At 48.3% G+C, this 24,271-nt stretch overlaps 1 protein-coding gene across 2 annotated transcripts; it reads right to left on the bottom strand.

The window, feature by feature from the left end:
• Positions 1-879: 879 nt before the first annotated feature.
• Positions 880-23,021, bottom strand: ZC3HC1 (zinc finger C3HC-type containing 1). Of its 2 annotated transcripts, none has more exons than XM_077935371.1 (10): positions 22,838-23,021; positions 19,880-19,990; positions 18,979-19,130; positions 15,509-15,592; positions 14,579-14,706; positions 8,789-8,943; positions 7,282-7,525; positions 5,239-5,454; positions 3,832-4,026; positions 880-1,680 (listed from the first exon to the last, which is right to left on the bottom strand). In XM_077935371.1, exons 1-10 carry the CDS (start codon positions 22,993-22,995, stop codon positions 1,612-1,614), a joined length of 1,512 nt encoding a protein of 503 aa, XP_077791497.1. In that variant the 5' UTR covers positions 22,996-23,021; the 3' UTR covers positions 880-1,611. The 2 variants fall into 2 exon arrangements, with proteins under 2 accessions (XP_077791497.1, XP_077791498.1); XM_077935372.1 differs by lacking the exon at positions 22,838-23,021 and adding an exon at positions 20,476-20,498.
• Between the last annotated feature and the right edge of the window lie 1,250 nt (positions 23,022-24,271).

The raw sequence follows: 24,271 nt of genomic DNA, 5'->3' as shown, positions 1-24,271 counted from the left end.
GTGTTGCTTATGTTTGTTATTAGCAGGCTTCCTTGGAAGATTTTAAGCGGAGGTTCAATGACCACCTGTCAGGGATTTTTTAGCTGTTACTTCTGCATTGCCGGGGAAGGACTAGATGACCCTTGGCTATCCCTTCCAACCCTCCAATTCTAAAGACTAAATTTCCAACTTCCTGTTGAAGCCGGTCAGGCCTCTGTAACACAGGTGAGCAGCTAAGAACACTCCTCTGAATGATCTCAGTGATCAGGCTGGGATATAAGGGCTCAGGTATCCTGGATCCAAGTTGCTCAGGGCTTTGGGGATATCAGGTGTAGGCGAAGCGACTGCCAATGCACGATCGGGAGCCTGGTGACTGTGTTGACAAGAGAAACCAGGCTTTGGCGGTAGAACCAAAGCCTTCTGGCTCAGCTGTTTGAGGGAGATAAAAATCTGGCCCATGGAGACAAGTTCTTCACCCTTACTAGACGGGAACGCATGATCTTCATAAATGCATCCCACTCAAAGTCAATTCTTTGGCCGTCCATATTGTACAACTTACCGTATTTTTCGCTCTATAAGACGCACCAGACCACAAGACGCACCTAGTTTTTGGAGGAAAACAAGAAAAAAAATATTCTGAATCTCGGAAGCCAGAACAGCAAGAGGGATCGCTGCGCAGTGAAAGCAGCAATCCCTCTTGCTGTTCTGGCTTCTGTGATAGCTGTGCAGCCTGCATTCGCTCCATAATAAGCACACACATTTCCCTTTACTTTTTAGGAAGGGAAAAGTGAGTCTTATAGAGCAAAAAATACGGTAGGCTGATAAGGAACAAAAAGCTATTTGGTAGAGAACGCTCCTGGCTCCTGGCAGTCTCACACGCAAATGAAAATCTGAGTGAAGTTATGATCATAAAAAAAAGACAGCAAAATGTTTTATTAATGTCAAGTTCTCCAGACCTCAGCCTGGGTACAAAACTCAACATGAGAGCCACATCTACGTTGCAAACTTAAATTGGTTTTAATGTCATTTAAATAGCACGGCTCCCCCCCCCCCCCCCCAAAAAAGATGGCAGGAAGTTGTAGTTTTTGTGCAGGGGCTGAGAATGGTTTGTCGGATAGCCCTACGACCCTTGCAGAACTACAGTTCCCAGGATCCCTTGCAGCAGGAGGGCAGTGAGCCTCAACTGCAAAACCAATTTAATTCTGTAGCTGAGACGTACCCAAATCTGCCACATGCAAAGTGGGCCATCTCACCCATCTTCTCTCAGTTAAATTCAAGCCAGGGACACATCAGGGAAATTCAGCTCCACCTAAGATAGAGAATCGCCCTAGGCAGTTGGGAACCAGTGCAAAGGATTCAGGAAACCATCATGTAAACCCTAAAGAAGGCATAGAAAAAGATGGCTCCCCGTGGCTGCAATTGACGCGTCTTCTTCCCATTGTTAGCCGGTTGCTGCCCTTGGGGATTACTCCGGGTTACAAGTTTGGAGCCAAGGCAAGTTTTCCCGGGACAGCCTTGCCACAAGTGCAAATAATAAGTCTTTTTCCATTGATAACAAAGAAAGAGAGAGAGAATTCCACCCATTATGCTTAGCAGGTTCCTTTCCACAATGCTGTCAAAGGCCGGAAGTTCTCAGGAGGAACAGGGAGCTTCCCATTGCCGGAAAATCCGGAACACTTTTCGGGATTTCACAGAGAGGTTCTGTAGCAGGAAGGAGAGACAAACTTAAGCATTCACATGAACGCAGGCAAAAATGTGCAGTGTTATCTCTGGAGGCAGCAGTGTGATGCTGCAGCAAAAATGGCCAATGCAATTTCAGGCTGCATTACTAGTAGTTTCCACAGGTGGGATTTGCCTGAACAAACCCTGTCAGCAAAAGCCCTGGAGCAATGAGGCTTTTCCTTACCCCCCAAATTAGATCTTGGGGGTGTGCATCAGGAGAACCCCCAAAATGGTGAGCAGGGGGCGTTTGGGGGATCGTTCCATCTCGCAGGCAGAAACTACAGCTCCCGGCAGTCTCAACCAACACAGCTGGGAGTTGTAGTCTGAAAACCAGGTTGGCGGAGGCTCTTGTAGACAACTTTGCACGAGTTCAGAAGATGATAAAGATTGGCAGGGGTGTGGGAAACAACTCAAAGGAGGGAAGGATGTAGGAACGGACTACAGTGGTACCTCGGGTTACATACACTTCAGGTTACAGACTCCACTAACCCAGAAATAGTGCTTCAGGTTAAGAACTTTGCTTCATGATGAGAACAAAAATCGTGCTCCAGTGGCACGGCGGCAGCAGGAGGCCCCATTAGCTACAGTGCTGCTTCAGGTTAAGAACAGTTTGGGGTTAAGTACGGACCTCCAGAACGAATTAAATACTTAACCCGAGGTACCACTGTACAATAATTCATCAAACTTCCCTAAACAGGGCTGCCTTCAGGTGTCTTATAGAAGTCAGATACAGTGGTAACTTGGGTTACAGACGCTTCAGGTTACAGACGCTTCAGGTTACAGACTCCGCTAACCCAGAAATATTACCTCGGGTTAAGAACTTTGCTTCAGGATGAGAACAGAAATCGTGCTGCAGCAGCAGGAGGAGGCCCCATTAGCTAAAGTGGTGCTTCAGGTTAAGAACAGTTTCAGGTTAAGAACGGACCTCCAGAATGAATTAAGTACTTAACCCGAGGTACCACTGTACATTTTACCGGAAGGCTGAGGTGTGTTAGGGACGGATGGACACATGAAACCCTCTTCAAATCCCTGCAGAAAGAACAGGGCAAAGACTTTGTTCTCTGCCGCCCCACAGAGCAAAGGACCAGATCTCACGGGCTGAAGTTCCAGGAGGACAGATTCTGGGTGAACACCGAGAGAAACTCCTCAATGGTCAGAGCAGTTCCACAATGGAACCAGTCCCCTGGGTTTCTCAAAGGGCTAGATACTGACCCCTCCTGAGGTTGATGGGGCTCTGCAGGGGTGGAAAAGGTTATGAGGCGCAGTGCATAAATTTAATTTGGAACGATGGGCCTCAGAGGTCAAAGGCGTGGGCATGAAGCTCATTGGGTGGCCTTGGGCCAGTCACTGGCTCTCAGCCTAACCTACATCACAGGGTTGTTGTGGGGATTAAATGAGGAGGGGGAGAACCATTCACGCCACCTTGAGCTCCTTGGAGGAAAAGGCGGGATGCACCGTATTTTTCGCTCTATAAGACGCACCAGACCACAAGACGCAGCTAGTTTTTGGAGGAGGAAAACAAGAAAAAAACTATTCTGAATCTCAGAAGCCAGAACAGCAAGAGGGATCGCTGCGCAGTGAAAGCAGCAATCCCTCTTGCTGTGCTGGCTTCTGGGATAGCTGCGCAGCCTGCATTTGCTCCATAAGACACACACACATTTCCCCTTACTTTTTAGGAGGGAAAAAGTGAGTCTTATCGAGCAAAAAATACGGTAAATGCCGCAATTAATTTACTAATAAAATTAATGTACAGAGTGCACTACCCAAGCACACGAGGAACCTCTGTATGTAAGAAGCTGTTTCCAGAGAACGGTATTCCTTTTTCTTCTTTTTTTTACATTTTATGATTCCTAGTAATGATGGAAAAATGCTGATCATATACAGTGGCACCTCTGGTTGCGAACAGGATCTGTTCCGGAGCCCCGTTCGTAACATGAGCAGAACGCAAGCTGCATCTGCGCATCCGCGTGTCACGATTTGCCGCTTCTGCGCATGCCATCTAGGCTTGTGCCCATCCCTGCTTCCTGTGTTAGGGAGTTCCACAGGCTAACCGCACGCTGCGCAAAAAAGGGCTTTCCTTGTTCTGTACAGCGCCTAGCACGCCACGGGCACAGGGAGGCGGGTTCTCACCTCTGACTCCACATCCACAGGCCGGTCGGACTGCCTAGAAGCCAGAAGGGCTTTCAGGGTGACCTGCCAGCCGAGGTCTTCCTTCTCCTCCTGTTGGGTCCCTCCAGAGCTCGCAGGATCCTTCATCACATTGACCCACGGGCACCAGTCACGGTGCTGGGAAATGGGGTCAAAGAAGCTCCGGATAGATGAATCCTGAGAGAGAGAGAGGTCAGGAATTTATTATTATTATTTTTATATATATACATTTTTATTAATTGTTTAACATATCAGTTCCAACAGTCATACAACATATCTTCACATCCTTTACAATATTTTTGACTTCCGTCAACACCTCTGATGATTTTCCGTCCTTTATCACTTAATCTGCATTTCTCAATTTACTATTACATTTAATTATCCTTAACTAATAATTTTCCCCGTAGTCTTTCTTACAATATTTTGAGTAGTCCACCTTACAAAACTTACTGCAGTCCTACTAGCATAATCTGTTCACCGCAATTACTTTTCAAATACCCAGAGCTCCTCGGGGCTGCGGGGGGAAGCCCGGGTCCCCCCCCCCAGCCCCAAAGAGCAAAGAAGCTAAGACTTTGAGCGGGATGGCTTCCGGCCGGGAGAGGCTGCGCGCAGCTATGGCAATTCCCCCACCTCCCGCAAAAGCCCACAGGAGCCGCGCACCCTTTAAGGAGCGCGCGGCTCCTGCGGGCTTTTCTACGAGGAGGGAGAAGGGACTGACTGGCCGCGTCAGTCCCTTCTCCCTCCTGGGGAAAAGCCCGCAAGAGCCGTGCGAAGCTTGTGTGAGGCTTTTGGGGGCTTTTCCTGCCTGCCTCCCCCCTGCATTCGCTCCATAAGACGCACACACATTTCCCCTTACTTTTTAGGAGGGGAAAAGTGCGTCTTATGGAACGAAAAATACAGTAGCTCATATATTTGCCCCAGCCTTCTAAGAATCTCTGATCCCGCAGGTTTCGAATCCGTCCTGTTCATTTATCGAGAGGAGTCGGGAATTTCAATGGGAGGAGGACAAAAGAAAGCAGGCGTTCAAAGCCATGGCAGAGAAGAGAAACCGGGAATCAGTGTGTTTTTACATGAGTAGAATGTGTCCCCTTATTTAAAAGGCATCTCTGGGTTATTTGTGGGGCCTGCCTGGTGTTTTTACATGAGTAGAACGTGTGCTCTTATTTAAAAGGCATCTCTGGGTTATTTGTGGGGCATAGGAACTCGTTCACCCCCCCCCCCAATATAGTCTGGCCCCCCACAAGGTCTGAGGGACAGTGGACCAGCCCCCTGCTGAAAAAGTTTGCTGACCCCTGTTCTAGTTTATGTTTTCTCCTTCCTGAAATCTTCTGTCTCTTGAAGGATTGGCTTATTCTTCTTCCTCCTCCATTCCCCCTGCCAAGCACTCACTGAGCTGCTTGTGGAGCACAGTCGCGCCCGCTTGGTCCTCCGGTGAGGGCTGCAGGAGACCTCTGCCCCCAAGCTGCCATCGCTTTGCCCCATGCTGCGGGTGACGGGACGGCTGCGGGTGGTGGGGCTCGCTGCTTCCGCCTCGGCTCGTTCGCTGGAGCTGGAGCTGTCCCAGCTGCGCATGCGGCTGATCACGGGGGACGGGCTCTTCTCGTGCTGTGCAAAGGAAGGAGGGCAAGGGGAGGAGAGATTAGCTGGGTGTGCCGACCCCCCACGTTAAAGCAAGGAGTGGGACTCAGAAGGGGTCCCAGAGGGGCAGGAACTATTCTCCCTCCATCCCACTCCTACACAGAGGCAGTGAATAACAGAGAGAGATGAAGACAGAGACAATGAAGACAGAGATGAAGACAGAGACAACGAAGACAGAGACAACAGACGAAGACAAAGTTAAAAAAGACACAGGGTCAGTAGATTTGCAGTAAGGGAAATGAAAAAATGAGAGCAGTAGAAATAAGCCCATACTGGCAGAATATGCCCCCCTTGCCTAATTTATACGAATCACAGATTTCCTTTATGGGTTACTTTAGCATGCAGCATTCTTTTGTTAAAGGTAGCGGACTCTCCTTCATTGGTGGTATTTAAACAGAGGCCAGCATCTGTTAGGATTTTTTCAGCTGTGCTTCCTGTGTGGCAGCGGGTCCAACTGGACAACCCTTGTACAGCGGTACCTTGGTTTGCGTACGTCTTGGTTTGCATTCGTTTTAGATTACAAACATGTCAAACCTGGAAGAGTGTGTCCCAGTTTGCAACCTTTTTTTGGATTACAACCCATTTTGGGGGGATTACGAACGAATTTTTTTTGGAGGCCCCATTGGCAAAATCTGTTTGGGTTTATAAAGGGACCTCCGGAACGGATTATGGTTGTAAACCAAGGTACCACTGTAGTCGCTTCCAACACACCCTTATGATACGATAATCGATACGCTATGATAATCTTTATTGTCATTGTCCCATACAGAACAACGAAATTGAAAAAATCTACACCAGACATTCAGAAACCAAGAAGCCTGCTATCCCAGCTATCCCAGCCTGGTTAGCCCCCTAAAAACTCTAATACCCCACAATTAATACAATATACTCCCATTGAAACTGCCTTACACTGCGTTTAAAACCAAAAATCACATTTGAATAGAAACTGTTTCTCAGGTGGCTAGTCCTGGTCTTTATAACCCTGGACCTTCTTCCAGAAGGCAGAAGCTGAAAGAGATCATTTCCGGGGTGTGCACTACCCTGCACTATCTCTGCAGCTTTCTTGTGGCATCTTAGGTAAAGGTAATGGGACCCCTGACCATTAGGTCCAGTCATGACCGACTCTGGGGTTGCGGCGCTCATCTCGCTTTATCTGGCGAACCAGAGCAGAAGAAGAAGAGTTTGGATTTGATATCCCGCCTTTCACTCCCCTTCAGGAGTCTCAAAGCGGCTAACATTCTCCTTTCCCTTCCTCCCCCACAACAAACACTCTGTGAGGTGAGTGGGGCTGAGAGACTTCAAAGAAGTGTGACTGGCCCAAGGTCACCCAGCAGCTGCATGTGGAGGAGCGGAGACACGAACCCGGTTCCTCAGATTACGAGACTACCGCTCTTAACCACTACACCACACTGGCTCTCAGCCGTTTACCTTCCCGCCGGAGTGGTACCTACTTATCTACTTGCACTTTGTGCTTTCGAACTGCTAGGTGGGCAGGAGCAGGGACCGAGCAAAGGGAGCTCACCCCGTCGCAGGGATTCGAACCACCCACCTTCTGACTGGCAAACCCTAGGCTCTGTGGTTTAACCCACAGCGCCACCCGCGTCCCTTATTACACTCTAAAAGTCTCAGGAGGAGATCCAGAAAATCTAAACAGCGCCCAAGAAGGCAAATAAAGATTTTTGCGGGTGGTTCAAAGGCAAGCAGGGCAGGGATTCGAAAGAGAAGCAACTGCCCCAATGTGAAAGGAAGCCCCTTCCAGCTTAGACCTGTAACTTGGCCCCCCCCAAGACTGACCTGCTCAGAGCCCAGAGGGAAGCTCGTGTCCCGGCTACGGGTCATCATCCGGCGTGGGGACGTGGGCACCGTGGGGACTCTGTCCGTGCGCCCGTCCGAAAAAGGGAGCGGAGTGCTGGTGAGGCTGGAGGGAGGCTCCATCTCAGGGATGGCCGACTCGATCTGGTGGAAACCCCACAGGCCCACCTTCCTCATGCAGCGGCAGCAGGTGATCAAGGGGAGGTGGACGGATCCAGAGGAAGGGCTGAGGGAAGCCACAAGAATTAAAATCAGGGGATAAAGGAAATGTGATCCATACCAATACATCAGCCTAGCCCTATCTGCAAAGCCCTGGGGTTTCCAAGCCCCTCCAGGCTCACCTTTCCCAAGCTAGTGCCCTCCAGATGTTTGGAAGCACAGCAACATCTGGAGAGCCACAGCTTCCCCGTCCCCGCTACAGATGGTGATGACAAGGGCAGCTGCGGGACGACTTGCCCAGTACAGAAGGAGCAGGGGAGACGGGACTGGAACGTGGGAATGTCTGAATGTGCCTGACATCTTTCAAAAAAATTTCAGAGAATGGAGACTATTCAAAGAATATATAAGGTTACATTTTGATAATAATGATATTATCCTAGCAGAACTGAATGGTACTTGTATATAATAAACAAACGGAATAAATATGCTAGATGAATATACAGGAAAAGTTATAAAACAAACTGCGCGATAAAACTAAGACAATAGAAAAAGTACAACGAGAACAACTGGAAGTTTCTTTCAGAAGACTTTACAGTGGTACCTCGGGTTACCTACACTTCAGGTTACAGACTCCGCTAACCCAGAAATAGTACCTCAGGCAAAAACTTTGCTTCAGGATGAGAACAGAAATTGTTTGGCGGCACGGCAGCAGCAGGAGGCCCCATTAGCTAAAGTGGTGCTTAAGGTTAAGAACAGTTTCAGGTTAAGAACGGACCTCCGGAACGAATTACGTACTTAACCCGAGTTACCACCGTATTAGAAAAGACAGGATGTTATAACCAATATTCATTTCTTATTGTTAACTCTTTTTTGCTTTTTATTTTTATTTCCTTTATCTTCTTTCTATTATATTTTTGTGTTTAATTTTGGTGTAACTATTTGTAATATATATGTAAGATGATATTTTAAGTTAATAAAGATGAATTTTAAAAAAAGAAGACATCTTTCGATTGGGTATGTTTAGCCTGCAGAAGAGAAGACTCAGCGATGGTATGATAGCCATCTTCATATATGTGAAGGGCTGTCACGTGACAGGTGGGGCAAGCTTGCTTTCTGCTGGATTCAAATTACAAGACAGTAGATTCCGACTAAGCACCAGGGAGAACCTTCTGGTGGTAAGAGCTGTTTGAAATGGCACTTCATTGGAGGTTTTTAAGCAGATTTTAGGCATTTCTTTAGCTGTGCTTTCTGCACTGCAGGCGGTCGGGTTAGTTGACTCTCTCGGTCCCCTTCCAATTCTACAATTCCATGATTCCGGTTGCCTACATACCTACTAGTCCATCCACAGAGGGCCAAGATGCAGGCCGGGACATGGATCTGAAGGTCTGAGGCACGTTTGACTGGCGTCTTCTCACTCTCTGTTTTGCAGTCGGCTTCCTCCTCGATCAGCTGCAGGACGTGGCTGATCTTCTCTTCTGTCAAGCCCTGGGAAGCCAAACAAACCATGTCAACACACTCCGTACAGGCAGATGCCTGCCTTCTCCGTTTGGTTACCTAGAAAACTTGGGATTCTGTACCTGAAAAGCTCCCATTCTTCCCTGAGGCGTTCCCAAAGTAAAGGAAGGATTGAACTCTGATTAATAAGAATACACACAGAGGCTTGAACCAGCAAGACTCTGGGAAGGGTGCGTATACTAATCTCTGCCTGTGTGTCCCTCCAGCCCCTGGCCCAGGTCGTTTTATTCACAAAAGAACTTTTTACAGAGTGTTCGTAAGAACCAATCAGATTTCTTCTGAGCATTTCCACAAACCCCACGTGGGGAAAAACTAATTAAGCACACATATTTCTGGGGTAAACAAAGAACAGAACTACAAAGGAGAGCATTTGGCAACCCCGGAGGTGATAAACAAGCAATATACATGATAAGAAGGATGGCTAGGAGGACAGCGATCTATCACCTTCATATGAGATCTGTTTCCTGGCCCTAAGATTAACATCCTGGGATTAACATATCAGAAAGGCTATTTCAAAGAAACTTGCCCACTATCTTTATGGCCCAGGATGCCTGCCTGGCTAAGCAACTGACAGTGTACGTGACTGGTGAAGAAAGAGAAATGGAGGAGGCTTTGCCCTGCCTGACTTGAAATTATACTATGAGGCATCTTGCCTTTGCTGGTTGAAAGATTGGATAAAACTAGAAAATAAAGAACTGTTAGATTTAGAGGGGTATGATAACAGATTGGGATGGCATGCGTATTTGTGGTATGAGAAGAAGAAAATCCACAAAGGTTTTGAGAACCACATCTTCCGAGGTCCTTTAACTGAAGTATGGGATAGGTATAAAAACCTATTAGAACCTAGAACACCACACTGATTATCTCCGTTAGAAGTTATGAGTATAAAGAAAATTAATATGAGAGGCAATTGGATCACATATGGTCAATTGTTATTGAAAGAAGGGGGGAAATGGAAAATGAAACCCTATGAACAGGTTAAAGAATATGTATATGATTGGTTGCATTATTTTCGAATAAATGAAATGTTTAGGAAAGATATCAAAGAGGGTGGTTATGCTGACAAGGATTCAAAATTTCAGATGGAAATAATAAATAATGACCACAAAATTCTATCCAAAATGTATAAGTTGTTGTTAGAATGGAATTTGAAAGATGAGGAAGTTAAGTCGGTAATGAGATTTTGGTTATAATATACAATTTGAGGACTGGGGAAAATTATGGAAAGAAAACTTAAAATTTACAGCATGTATGACGTTAAAAGAAAATGCTATGAAAATGTTTTATAGATGGTATATAACACCGATGAAATTAGCGAAAATGTATAAGACACATGTAATAAGTGTTGGAAATGTAAAGATAAAGAAGGTTCTTTTTATCATATGTGGTGGGAATGTAAGAAAGTGAAAGGCTTCTGGGAAATGATATACAATGAACTGAAGAAGATTTTGAAATATACATTTATAAAGAAACCAGAGGCCTTTCTGTTAGGAATATTAGGAAATGAGATAAAAAGAAAGGACTGTAATTTTTTTCAATATGCAATGACAGCAGCAAGAATGTTACTGGCCCAGAAGTGGAAACAACAGGAAATTTCAACGGTGGAAGAATGGAGAATAAAGTTGTTAGACTATGCTGAGTTGGACAAATTGACTGGGAAGATTAGATACCTAAGACAGTGTTTCCCAACCTTTTTTGGGCAAAGGCACACTTGTTTCATGAAAAAAATCTCGAGGCACACCACCATGCCAGATGGGGAAAGGTCACTTTTTACTTATGTAAAAAAAAAAAAAAATAGTAACAGCATAGAAGGTAGAGAAGGTAGGACTCGAACCAGTGGATTCACGTTACAATAAAGATTTTGACTAAACATGGGAAAGAACTTTCTGCTGGTAAGGGCTGTTCAACAGGGGAATGGTCTCCCTCGGGAGGTTTTTCCCTTCTTGGAGGTTTTTAAGCAGAGGTGGGATGTCTGTCTGCCATGGATGCTATGGCTGAGATTCCTGCACTGCAGGGGTTGTACAGTACTGGATAGCCCTGGGGATCCCTTCCAACTCTACGATTCTATTAGGATCCCTTTTATAAAAGAGAGAACTTTAATGGCACGGCCATTATTTATTTCGGCTTCTCCCAACGGGGCCACGAAGGATCAGAAAAGCTGAAGAAGAGACCCTTCCTCAGAGGAGGCGGGAGACCACCGGACCTGCCGAGGAGGGGAATCCGGCCGCCTTTCCCTCCAGAGCTTCGCCTTTTGCCCCGGCCAAGTTGCGCCGAGGGCGCCTTGCGGGCTCTGCGTGGCTTCAGGCGGAGCCTAGGAGCCACTTCCCAGCCTGGAGGGCAGGCTGTGCGCGGACCCCGCCACTCTCGGGGCGCGACCCAGACCTGGCTGCCTTCCACGGCCAGCAGAGGTAGGCCGCCGGCTTCTAACCCGGCGGAACTGGGGCGTCCCGGGCGCAGCGCCGCGCTCCCCGCTCCTCCCGCCCCGCCCCCTTCTCCCGGGTGCCCCCTCCCTCCTTTGTTCTCCGGAGCCCCGCCTCCCCCTCTGCCCCAGCTCGCCTATTGGCTCACGCAGCCGTCACTCAGGTGGGGGCCCGCTTTGGCCCCGCTCCCCGGCCGCCGAGAGAGAGTGGGAGCGTGCGGGGTGGGGCTGGGCGGCCGGGCGTCTCCTTCCCTGCGCTGCTTCGGTCGCATCTGCAGCCGCCGCGGGACCAGGCGGGAGGCCAGTCATGCCCAGACACTGCCAGCCGCTCGGAAGGAGCCGTCGCTCCGCCGGGCAGCGCCTGCCTGCGCGCCCCTCGCTCCCTGCGCCGAGGATGGCGGGGGCGCCGGGCGCAAGGCAGCGCCGGGGCTGCTGGGCAAGCGGCAGATGCTGATGCAGTTTGGGGAATTCCTGTCACAGGGAGCAAGGCAGAAGCGGATGACGGGGCACGTTCCCCGGGGGAGCGGGGCCGGAGGATTAGCCCGACTCGCCCGCCTCCCTCCCACGGCACACTAGGCAACGTCCGGCGGCACACTAGTGTGCCGCGGAACACCGGTTGGGAAACACTGACCTAAGAGACCAAAAGTTCATCGAGGACTGGGGGAAATTTGTGGAATATCTGGAAAGCATAAGTGAGGGACAGATAACGCTAGAGGGGTTTAAAAAAGCACTGTGAAAAACTGAGAAGTATTGTCCAAAGGGAAAAGAAATGAAGGGTATAAACAATGACAATACAAACTAGGGAATGCGTAATTAAAATAATGATTATGGATGATTTACGGAACAGCTGAAGGAAGTCCAGAAAAGAAACAATTCGTGAATAATTAGATGTGAAATTAGTATGTATGTTTTGTTGTAAATTAATAAAAATTATTGTAAACAAAAAAGAAGAAAGAGAAATGGAACAGGGATGCAGAGGTGTAGATTGATCAAGAATCATATCAAAATAGTTTAAACCCAGTCAACGCAATGCTTTCATTGCTGACACAGATGGCTTACTCTATATTTGTTTTAATTCCTCATAGCAATCCCACCTGATCATTACACTTCCCAAAGTGAACTGGGGAGCAGAGATCTCTCCAGTTTCATGCAGGAGCTCCAGAAAGGAAGGAAGAGAAAATGCCAACAGGCCTTCATGGAAAAGAGGTTGGGTCAGAGAGACTTCACTCTCCCTTAGTCCCCAGTGGCAGCCTCTCTCCCCCCAGGTGGAAAATCCAAGGCGGGGAGAGTTGGGCCTGGTAGAAGGCAGTTTTCAGTGTTCCGTAAGATTTTGAGACCTTGGGTGGCACCCATCAAACACCCAAGTGCAAGGTTTTCCATTCGGACATGGAACTCGCCTGCAACTTGCACTCTTCCCAAATCTGCTACAGAGGGTTAGACGACCCCCCAGATTTAGTAGGTGTGCAAGTTTCATTGCACAGGTGGAAATCCTTGCACAAATGGAATGTGTTCCTTGGCACTATGTTGGATATACCTCATTCAGCCTAGGAATGGGGAAGTAGCACCCCTGCAGTTCTGCCTCTCTGCTTTCAAGTAAGCGAAATATAAGCCATGAAGGTTTCATTGCAAGCAATTACATTGGGTTCCAGAAAACAACAGCAACAAATCAATGTGGGGATCTCTGATAATCTAAGCTCACCCTCCACCTCCTTGGGAGGGACGAGGGATCGAGAACTTGGGTTCCCTCCATCAGGACTCGCTCCCAGAGCCCTGCTTGGCCCCAGCCGACTTGGCAATGAGTGCCAGGAAACCCCATTTGCCGGTGGTTCCCAGTACGTTTCCGAGCACAATTCAAAGTGTTGGTGTTGACCTTTAAAGCCCTAAACGGCCTCGGTCCAGTATACCTGAAGGAGCGTCTCCACCCCCATCATTCTGCCCGGACACTGAGGTCCAGCTCCGAGGGCCTTCTGGTGGTTCCCTCCCTGCGAGAAGCCAAGTTACAGGGAACCAGGCAGAGGGCCTTCTTGGTAGTGGCACCCGCACTGTCGAACGCCCTCCCACCAGATGTCAAAGAGAAAAACAACTACCACACTTTTAGAAGAGATCTGAAGGCAGCCCTGTTCAGGGAAGCTTTTAACGTTTAATAGGTTTTTGTATTTTAATATTCTGTTAGAAGCCGCCCAGAGTGGCTGGGGAAACCTAGCCAGATGGGCGAGGTATAAATAATGAATTATTATTATTATTATTATTATTATTATTATTATTATTATTATTATTCCCCAACCTGCTGCCTCCCAGATGTTGCGGACCACCAGCCCCGTACAGAGCATCACCAATGAACGTGTGCCAGCAGGGCAGTGGCGGGCCTTGGTGCCTCAAATTTCAGTGGCGCCCTGTGAGATGGCAAAATCTGGTGCCCCCTCACCAAACGAGTTACACTCCCCTATAGACATCACCTTGCCAACAAAGGTCTGTATAGTTCAAGCTATGGTTTTCCCAGTAGTGATGTATGGAAGTGAGAGCTGGACCATAAAGAAGGCTGATCAACGAAGAATGGATGCTTTTGAATTCTGGTGCTGGAAGAGACTCTTGAGAGTCCCATGGACTGCAAGAAGAGCAAACCTCTCCATTCTGAAGGAAATCAGCCCTGAGTGCTCACTGGAAGGACAGATCCTGAAGCTGAGGCTCCAAGACTTTGGCCACCTCATGAGAAGAGAAGACTCCCTGGAAAAGACCCTGATGTTGGGAAAGATGGAGGGCACAAGGAGAAGGGGACGGCAGAGGACGAGATGGTGGGACAGTGTTCTCGAAGCTACCAGCATGAGTTTGACCAAACTGCGGGAGGCAGTGGAAGACAGGAGGGCCTGGCATGCTCTGGTCCAGGGGGTCACGAAGAGTCGGACACGACTAAATGACACAACAACAACAACAACAACAACAACAATTCATGCTTCCTGGACTGAGCTCAGACATTCAAGGCATGGCTACGTCTTGGCTCCTTTTTAAAACCCCGTCTGAGGGTTGCAAGCTTGAATTTTGTTAGATCACCTCCAGCTGGTGAGTTATAGGTCAAGTGTCCCTCATTTAAAAATTCAGATTGATGCTTGAGTCCTTTACCCCATGGACTCTCCCCTCCGCTTGGCTCACTACCCCCGGCAGGGTCGCAGACCGCTTGAGAACTCTTACCATGCTTTTGAGATCTTCTGATTTCAGAGTGGGCAGCTGAAGTTCTAACTGGCAGAGGCTCTGAAAGCGCTCCAGGAAGTCGCTGAAAAGGGCAAGAGGCTCGTCGACCAGCAAGACAGAAAAGCGATCTAATCAAAAGGCAGAAGAAATAGCAGTCTGAAGAACAGCTGGCCAAGAAACAGTGGGGCAGGCAGAGCAGTCAACAAATATGCTTGACAGCGGCGACTCATTTAATCCAGTTTCAGATCAGACGCCACCCTTCTCCTCTCATTTCTTCTTCAAGCATGCTTGAAAGCCATGGGGAAATCTTTGGCCATTTCCCCTTGGCTCCCTTTCAGGCTTTTAGTCATGCCACACATAAAAGGTAAAGGTAAAGGGACCCCTGACCATTAGGTCCAGTTGCGGACAACTCTGGGGTTGCGGCGCTCATCTCGCTTTACTGGCCGAGGGAACTGGCATACAGCTTCCAGGTCATGTGGCCAGCAGGACTAAGCCGCTTCTGGCGAACCAGAGCAGCGCCCATAAACACCATTTACCTTCCCGCTGGGGCGGTACCTATTTATCTACTTGCACTTTGACATGCTTTCGAACTGCTAGGTTGGCAGGAGCAGGGACCGAGCGTTTCCGTGTGCTGCTCTGGTTCGCCAGAAGCGGCTTAGTCCTGCTGGCCACATGACCCGGAAGCTGTACGCCGGCTCCCTTGGCCAGTAAAGCGAGATGAGCGCCGCAACCCCAGAGTCGGCCATGACTGGACCTAATGGTCAGGGGTCCCTTTACCTTTACCATCTTAAGACAAAACACCAAAAAGCATCCCCCCAAATGCAGACCATTATTGATGGTCCAAATGCCTGGGAGAATAAACACGTTTTCGCCTGTTAGCAGGATCTTGCTCCTTTTTCCCCACCATCAGCAAGGCGCCTCACTGCTTACCTGGGCAGGGGCTGTCCGGCCAGAAGCAGAACTTCTCGTGAGCCGCTGACAAAGCCTTCCTCAGCTCCACGCACCTCTCTTTGTCTGGAAAGCAAACATACCTCCTGAATGCCAGGTCTCCCGGGGAAAGGAGCCACCTTGAAAAATCCTTTCATACCGGTTAAGTGACAAAGGTCAGGGACAGAGGGTGGCGCTTGGGGGGGGGGACTGTAATCGCACCACCCCTTGGTGTGTGGAGTGCCTCAGGGTGCGATACACTCCCCGATGCTTTTCAACATCTTTATGCGCCCCCTCGCCCAGCTTGTCCGGAGTTTTGGGCTGGGTTGCCATCAGTATTCCGATGACACCCAACTCTATCTGTTGATGGATGGCCATCCTGACTCAGCCCCAGACACACTGACCAGATGTCTGGAAGCTGTGGCTGGATGGTTACATGGGAGCCCGTTGAACTTAAATCCTTCGAATACAGAGGTCCTCTGGCTGGGTTGGGACGATATGGGATTGGGGGGGGGGGCAACTCCCATCTCTTGCGGTGGCGCAATTAGTGCCAGCACCGCCCGTTAAGAGTTTGGGTGTAATCTTCAACACCTCCCTTTCCATGGAGGCGCAGATTGCAGCTACAACAAAGGCGGCATTTTTTCATCTCCACCAAGCTAATCAGTTGGCTCCTTACCGCTCTCGCCCTGACCTTGCCACTGTGATCCATGCAACGGTCACCTCCAGACTGGATTATTGTAACTCGCTCTACGTGGGGCTGCCCTTGAGACTGACCCAGAAACTCCAGCGGGTGCAGAATGCTGCGGTGAGACTCCTTACGGGGTTCTCGCCATGGGATCACATTCGCCCGGTGCTATACCAGCTACACTGGCTCCTGGTGGAGTACAGGATCAGGTTCAAGGTGCTGGTTTTAACCTTTAAAGCCCTATACGGCCCAGGACGCTCGTACCTACGGGACCGTCTCTCCTGGTATGCCCCACAGAGGAACTTACGGTCTTCAAACAAAAACATCTTGGAGGTCCCAGGCCACAGAGAGGTTAGGCTGGCCTCAACCAGAGCCAGGGCTTTTTCGGCTGAGGCTCCGATCTGGTGGAACGCTCTGTCAAAAGAGACTAGGGCCCTGCGGGACTTGACATCTTTCCACAGGGCCTGCAAGACAGAGCTGTTCCACCAGGCCTTTGGCCAAGGCACAGTCTGACCCCCTCCTTCGGTAATCCTCACAGAACTCCAGCCCAATGGTTGCCATTAATTTGATTTGAACTGATTTTATAATGAAATGATTTTAGAATGTTTTATCATTTTACTGTTGTTAGCCGCTCTGAGCCCGGCTTCGGCTGGGGAGGGTGGGATATAAATAATTTATTATTATTAATAAAGTAACCATGCCCATTCAATAGCTGCCCCCAGTCTGGCACCTCCCCAATGGTTTCAGATGACAGCTCAGATCAGGCAAACTCAAGTGTTTTGTTCAAATGTTTTTAAAGCTGATAACCTGCTCTTACATGGGACTCTCTCTGAGGGGTTGACCAAGTCCATACTCACTCAGTGCCATCATTGCCACAACAGCAGGTGCTTCCAGACTAACCCCTTCCCTCACCCTCCCCTTTTCATGAAGATTACCCGCTCCGGGATCCCACAGCTAATTCTCCCCTGGTCTCCTCGCTGGCCCAAATAGGACTAATTTAGCCAGCTAGCCCTGGTGATCATCTAAAGTTTATTGGATCCCCTAAATTGATTTTTGAATTCTGAATTTATTGTTATTCACATTTTATACTGTATTTTATGCTGTTTTTTGTTGCGTCAATTAAGTGTTTTAAATTTGTTGTTAGCTGCCCTGAGCCCAGGGAAGGGAGGGGTATAAAAATTTATAATTAATCGCTAGGGACAAACAGGAACTGGTGAATGGTGGTGGCTAAGAGACTGAGCTGTGAACTGGGAAGTCCCCCAATTCAAATCTTGCCCACATCATGAACTCACTAGGGACTCAAACTATCACCTAACTGAAGCCACTCCAACAGAGCAGAGCAGTATGAGAGGTGCAGGGGTTAAAAAATGCTATAAATCACGGACTGGGAACCTTTGGACTTCCAGATGTTGTTGCACTATACAGTGGCGCCTCGCAAGACGAAATTAATTCGTTCCGCAAGTTTTTTCTTCTTGCGAGTTTTTCGTCTTGCGAAGCACGGTTTTCCATAGGAATGCATTGAAAATCAATCAATGTGTTCCTATGGAAACCGCCTTCAGACCAGGTCCGGGGACAGTCTGTCCCCCGACCTCTTCTGAAGTCTTGGGGGGGGGGGGAAACAAGGGCTTTTCTTCCCACCCCCAGCATTTTAAAAAACCCCGGGACAGCGGAGGCTTCGCTGCCGCCCGCCAGCATTTTAAAATCGCCCCGGACAGCGGAGAAGTCCTCCGCTGTCCCGGGGTTTTTAAAAAACCTCTCCGCCCCCCCCGCCAGGCTTCGGAGCAGCCTTCCAAAGCCTGGCGGAGGGGCGGAGAGACCTCCTCCCGCCGCCAGGCTTCGGAGGAGGTCCGAGCACAGTGGGGAAGACGCGCTGCACTTCCCCGCTGTCCCGGAGATTTCCCTATGGGCTTTCGTCTTGCAAAGGAAGCCCATAGGGAAATTCGTTTTGCGAAGCGTCTCCAAAATGGAAAACCCTTTCGTCTAGCGGGTTTTCCGTCTTGCGAGGCGTTCGTCTTGCGGGGCACCACTGTAGCTCCAATAATTTCTGATCATTGACCATGCTGATCATGCTGTTTAAGACTGATGGGAGTTCCTGAACATAAGAAGAGCACGCTGGATCAGGTTGATGGCCCATGTAATCCAGCATCATGTAGTAATAATAATAATAATTTATTATTTATACCCCGCCCATCTGGCTGGGCTTCCCCAGTCACTCTGGGCGGCTTCCAAAAAATATTAAAATACTGTAATACATCAAACATTAAAAGCTTCCCTAAACAGGGCTGCCTTCAGATGTCTTCGAAAAGTCTGGTAGTTGTTGTTCTCTTTGACATCTGATGGGAGGGCGTTCCACATGGTGGGCGCCACCACCGAGAAGGCCCTCTGCCTGGTTCCCTGTAACTTGGCCTCTCGCAATGAGGGAACCACCAGAAGGCCCTCGGTGCTGGACTTCAGTGTCCGGGCTGAACAATGGGGGTGGAGACGCTCCTTCAGATATACTGGATGTTCTAAGAGCAGCCAACGAGATGCTGGTAGGACTCTTTTCATCTGGTTTCCAGCAACTGGTATTCAGAAGCATTCCAGTCCCTCATCATGGAAGCAATGTGTGCCCCTCCCCGGAATTCATTTCCTAATGATCTCTAGCATTGAATTTGCCTTTCCCCCCACACCTGTCCACATTCCACAGTTGCCCAAGAAAATCACAGAATTGTGCAAATTGTTACCTAGGGTCGCCTTTGGATTTTAACAGACTGGGCCCTGTCAGGATTTGCGGCTCTGCGGCACTTACACTTGCTGAAGTCGAAAGCCAGCTGTAGACTGGCACAGAGGTAGGCCTGGCAGCTGGCACACTTCAACATATCACACTCGATATTGGTCCATCCATACTTGGCACAAATCAGAGGAGACAACTCGTGGGGTTTGCCTGCCCACTTGAGAGAGTGCTTGCGTTAAGGAGCTCAACTTCTTATGCTTAGGATAAAGGTTTCATCTTCCGAGGGCCTACCAGGGAATTTAAAACTTTGTCCAACTTTCCCAGCTGTCTAAAGCACCTCCAGGTCCTTTTCCTTCTGTGATGGAACCCCTATTTGGGGACTTCCCTGGCTTTTCTGGCCCAGTCTAGATAGTTGGCCTTGGTGAAGATTTGACGTTTTCTCCCCGCAAACAGTTTTTGATCTGGTCTTCCACTGAAATGAGGCTGCATTTTAAGTAGTATTTTAATCTTGTTTTTAAGTTGTATTTTAATCAATTGTTTTTATACCTGATGTTAGCCGCCCTGAGCCTGGTCTTGGCCAGGGAGGGAGGGGTATAAATAAAATAAAATAAATAAAATAAATAAAATTGTCTGCAAGTCAGAAGAACCACTCTACATAAGCTATTTTTTTCAGGTGGGACCCATCCCAGTTCCATCTATGAGTGTGAAATGCCAGCACTTCCCCATTAGAAGTATGTTTTCCTGCCTTTCTCTGCCTTTCTGTGCCCAATTCTCACCCTACTGCTGAACGGTCTTCTCACTTAGACCTTCACTCACCTAACCTACAGAACATGCCCAATTTTGACTTGTTATGAATCCCCACTATTTGGCAGTTTCCAAATTACAAAATGGGGAAATTCCCAGCGGCTGATATTGCTCTTGACTACTGGGGAGTTGCTCGATATTGTTGTCCCAGAAACAAGGGGAAAAGGATATGGTAAATGTTTCCACTCTGCTGAAGTAGGCTTCTTTACTGGTGGCCTCAAAAGGCAACTCGTCGATCTGGGGAGATCCATTTGCTACTTCAGTGAAAGCGGACGAATCCTTTCTGAAATGCAGGGAAGAGGTAAGAAAGAAAGACAATTTTCTGTTCATGGCGGCAGCAAGAACCGATTTCACTCCTGTTTTTCATCAGCTCAAATATGTCTCCACCCAGACCAAAATAAAGCTTCGACAATTGAACAGTTGAAGACCAGCAATCTTGGCCCACTGAACCAATATACAGTGGTACCTTGGTATAATAATAATAATAATAATAATAATAATAATAATAATAATAATAATAATAATATTTTATTTATACCCCTCCCCAGCCAAGGCCGGGCTCAGAGCGGCTTACAAGCAATAATAAAAACAAGATGAATGATTACAACTTAAAAACAAAAATAAAATACAACATTAAAATAATGGAACATTAAAATATTAAAATGTAGCCTCATCGCAGGAGGAGAAGGAAAAGAAAAAAGAAAGAGAGGGAGGGAGGGAATCAAATTGGCTCCAAGCCAAAGGCCAGGCGGAACAACTCTGTCTTACAGGCCCTGCGGAAAGAAATCAGATCCTGTTCCATAATCCGTTCCAGAGTGTCAGGGAACTGTTGGCTGAGAAGGGGGGAGAGATCGGAATGTACAGGGAGCTGCCTCCTTTAATGAGCAGCTGCACTTCGTCAGAGAGAGAAGAGAAGGAGGGGCTGTCAGGAAACACAGAACAGACAGAAAGGAACAGCCTCCGACACTTCGGTCTTTACATAGGGAGAGGAGGAAGGGGGGGGGGTGTTCCAGGAAGTTTCTATGCTGGAAAGGGAAGAGACAGGAGCCACTTCCGGCAACTGATAGTGACTGAGGAAGACATGTTTTTAAGAGCTCCAGATTGTACATAGTTTTTGGACTTAATAAATCTTGTAAAGCTGGCTGGAGACCAGGGTTGTTATCTCGGCTAGCACCCACATATCATCCTGACACAGAGGTCCATTTGTAAACCAAAACAGATTGTAACCCAAGGCGCACTTTCGCCAATGGGGCCTCCCAAAAAATTTGTTTGTAATAATAATAATGATGATAATAATAATAATAATAATAATAATAATGGGTTGTAATCCAAAAAAAGTTTGCAAACCAGGACACGCACTTCCGGGTTTGACGTGTTTGTAATCCAAAGCGTATGCAAACCAAGGTACCACTGTACCTCAATGACAGTGCAAAGCACAGGATCAAATGTGTTAAAACCATTCAATCTTCACAGTCAGTACTCAGAACAGCTTTCAATTTCCATACAAACATAACATACGGCACTCGATTAACATGGACATGCACAGGTGTTTTTTTAAAAAAAATAAAATTAAAAATTATTCCCATTTATTTCCTCACACTTATGACAATAGTGTTTATTAGCATGAGCAGAAGTCGGAAGCAGTTGGGAACTGAGGTAAGGTAGCATTGTAGCAGCTTGTAACACTGCTTTTTACAGGCAGCTGCTGCTTTGGTGGCAACTGCTGGAACAAGCATCCACACCAGCACACCTGGCCTAGAAGAGAATGCTACCCTCAGGCTGCAAAAGGTTCCCCACCCCTGATACAAACTAAAGCATTATCATCCACATGTTAAGTCCACAGCTGTCCTGGGAGCAGAAAACAGGGGACACCTGCCCTACTTTGGGGGCATCCCCTAAGCTAGCAGCTGGAAACAAAATAATGCCCAGGATGTCCCTGTTTTCCCTTTGATCAAGGGGGGCAGTTCTTCCCAGTGAGGTCCAACTCTGAGGACCTTCTGGCGGTTCCCTCCCTGCGAGAAGCCGTTACAGGGAACCAGGCAGAGGGCCTTCTCGGTGGTGGCACCCGCCCTGTGGAACGCCCTCTCACCACATGTCAAAGAGAACAACAACTACCAGAGTTTTAGCAGACATCTGAAGGCAGCCCTGTTTAGGGAAGCTTTTAATATTTGATGAATTATTCTATTTTAATATCTTGCTGGAAGCTGCCCAGAGTGGCTGGGGAAATCCAGTCAGATGGGTGGGGTATAAATAATAAATTATTCCCCACCTGCCACGAGCAAAGCTCAGGAAGCTACTTACTGTGGCAGTCGCTGACATGGATGTCATAGTTGTGGTTCCCTCCCTGCGAGAAGCCAAGTTACAGGGAACCAGGCAGAGGGTCTTCTCGGTGGTGGCGCCCACCCTGTGGAACGCCCTCCCACCAAATGTCAAAGAGAACAACAACTACCACACTTTTAGAAGACACCTGAAGGCAGCCCTGTTTAGGGAAGCTTTTAATGTTTAATAGGTTTTTGTATTTTAATATTCTGTTGGAAGCCGCTGGGGAAACCCAGCCAGATGGGCGGGGTATAAATAATATATTATTATACAGTGGTACCTCGGGTTACATACGCTTCAGGTTACAGACTCCGCTAACCCAGAACTATTAACTCAGGTTAAGAACTTTGCTTCAGGATGAGAACAGAAATCGTGCTCCGGCGGCAGCAGGAGGCTCCATTAGCTAAAGTGGTGCTTCAGGTTAAGAACAGTTTCAGGTTAAGTACGGACCTCTGGAATGAATTAAGTACTTAACCCGAGGTACCACTGTATTATTATTATTCATCTTTAACCCCGCCTCACAGAATTGTTGCAAGGATAAAAATGGGGAGGAAGAAGGGAAGAACCATGAAGGAAAGGAGGCAGAAGGCATTGATCAAATCCAGGTTTCTATATCCTGTGCGACCCCAAACCCCTTCCTTCTCCTCAGCCCTAGGATCCCGCTTGCCCGTCGCCGTCTGGCCTGAAACAGCACCGAGGGGAAGGCGAGGTCCTCCGGCACCAAAACCGCCTCGGATGCCGCGCAGGCCGTTTCTAGGTGCGGATGGGATGGTCGGGCTTCGGCTGCTCCCCTCCCCGCCTCCCCGCTCACCCTTCCGGGCTGCTTTCCTCCGGAGCGATCCCCTCATCGATCAGCTCCCGTATCTTCTGCGGCGTGATGGCCGGAGACTTCGTCTTGGCCCCCGAATCGCCATCCTCGTTCTCCGGGGCAGCAGCAGCAGCAGCGGCCGTAGCGCTGGGCGCCGCCATCTTGGTCCCTCGCTATAAACCTTCCGCCGCGCCTCCTCACCAAGGTGGCAGAGCAACATTGGTTCCGGGGAGGTTCGGTTCGCGCCCATCGCTACCCGCAAGGCTGGTCTCTCTCTCTCTTTTTATTTATGCTTTTCGGGTTTATGCATTTCACTGGTTTTACAATCATTTTCACATCTCAAAAATTCGAACTTCCTTCCGCCTCTTTTCTGCGGTTCCTTAAATTTATTGTTAATATCTTTTGCATATCCAAATGAACTTAGCTTGTTCATTTATTCATCTACTTTAAATCTATATTCTTATAAAACTGCAGGTTATTACAATAATCCTGGTAATGTTTTTATCTGTTTACAATTACTCAATAAACCATTTCCACCCTTTTATAAAAAGGTTTTTATCTTGATTTCTCATTCTTCCGGTAAGTTTTGACATTTTCTGCATATTCCATAACTTTTGCATCCATTTTTCCTTTGCTGGGACTTCTGCACAAGGCTGGTCTTGAAGGGAGTGGAACAGTCAAGCAAAGGACGGCAGCAATCGCCTTCTCCCCTGGTTAGCAGCCACCCTCCGCCAAGAAAGCGCAGCGGGACAAAAAAACGGGGTTTAATAATAATAATAATAATTTTTTTAAAAATGGGGACAAGGGTGGCGCTGTGGGTTAAACCACAGAGCCTAGGACTTGCCGATCAGAAGGTTGGCGGTTCGAATCCCCGTGGCAGGGTGAGCTCCGGTTGCTTGGTCCCTGCTCCTGCCAACCCAGCAGTTCGAAAGCACGTCAAGTGCAAGTAGATAAATAGGTACCACTCCGGTGGGAAGGTAAACAGCGTTTCCGTGCACTGCTCTGGTTCGCCAGAAGCGGCTTAGTCATGCTGGCCACATGACCCGGAAGCTGTACGCCGGCTCCCTCGGCCAATAAAGCGAGAAGAGCACTGCAACCCCAGAGTCGGCCACGACTGGACCTAATGGTCAGGGGTCCCTTTACCTTTAATAATAAAAATATTTTCTTTATATCCCGCCCTCCCCAGCCGAAGCCAGGCTCAGAGCAGCTAACAACAGTAAAATGATACAACATTCTAAATGGGACACAGGGAACCGGCAGCCCTTCAGATGCTGATGGACTCCAACTCCCATCAGCCCCAGCGCAGCCCATCAGAGAATCATAGAGTTGGAAGGGATCCCCAAAGGTCATCAAGCCCAACCCTCTTCAATGTGGGAATCTCGGCTAAAGCATCCATGGCAGCTGGCCATCCAACCTCTGCTTAGAAACCTCCAAGGA

This window comes from Podarcis muralis, chromosome 10 (genome assembly GCF_964188315.1).
Source record: "Podarcis muralis chromosome 10, rPodMur119.hap1.1, whole genome shotgun sequence".
NCBI lineage: Eukaryota > Metazoa > Chordata > Lepidosauria > Squamata > Lacertidae > Podarcis > Podarcis muralis.
This window is presented reverse-complemented; position numbering and strand designations above follow the sequence as displayed.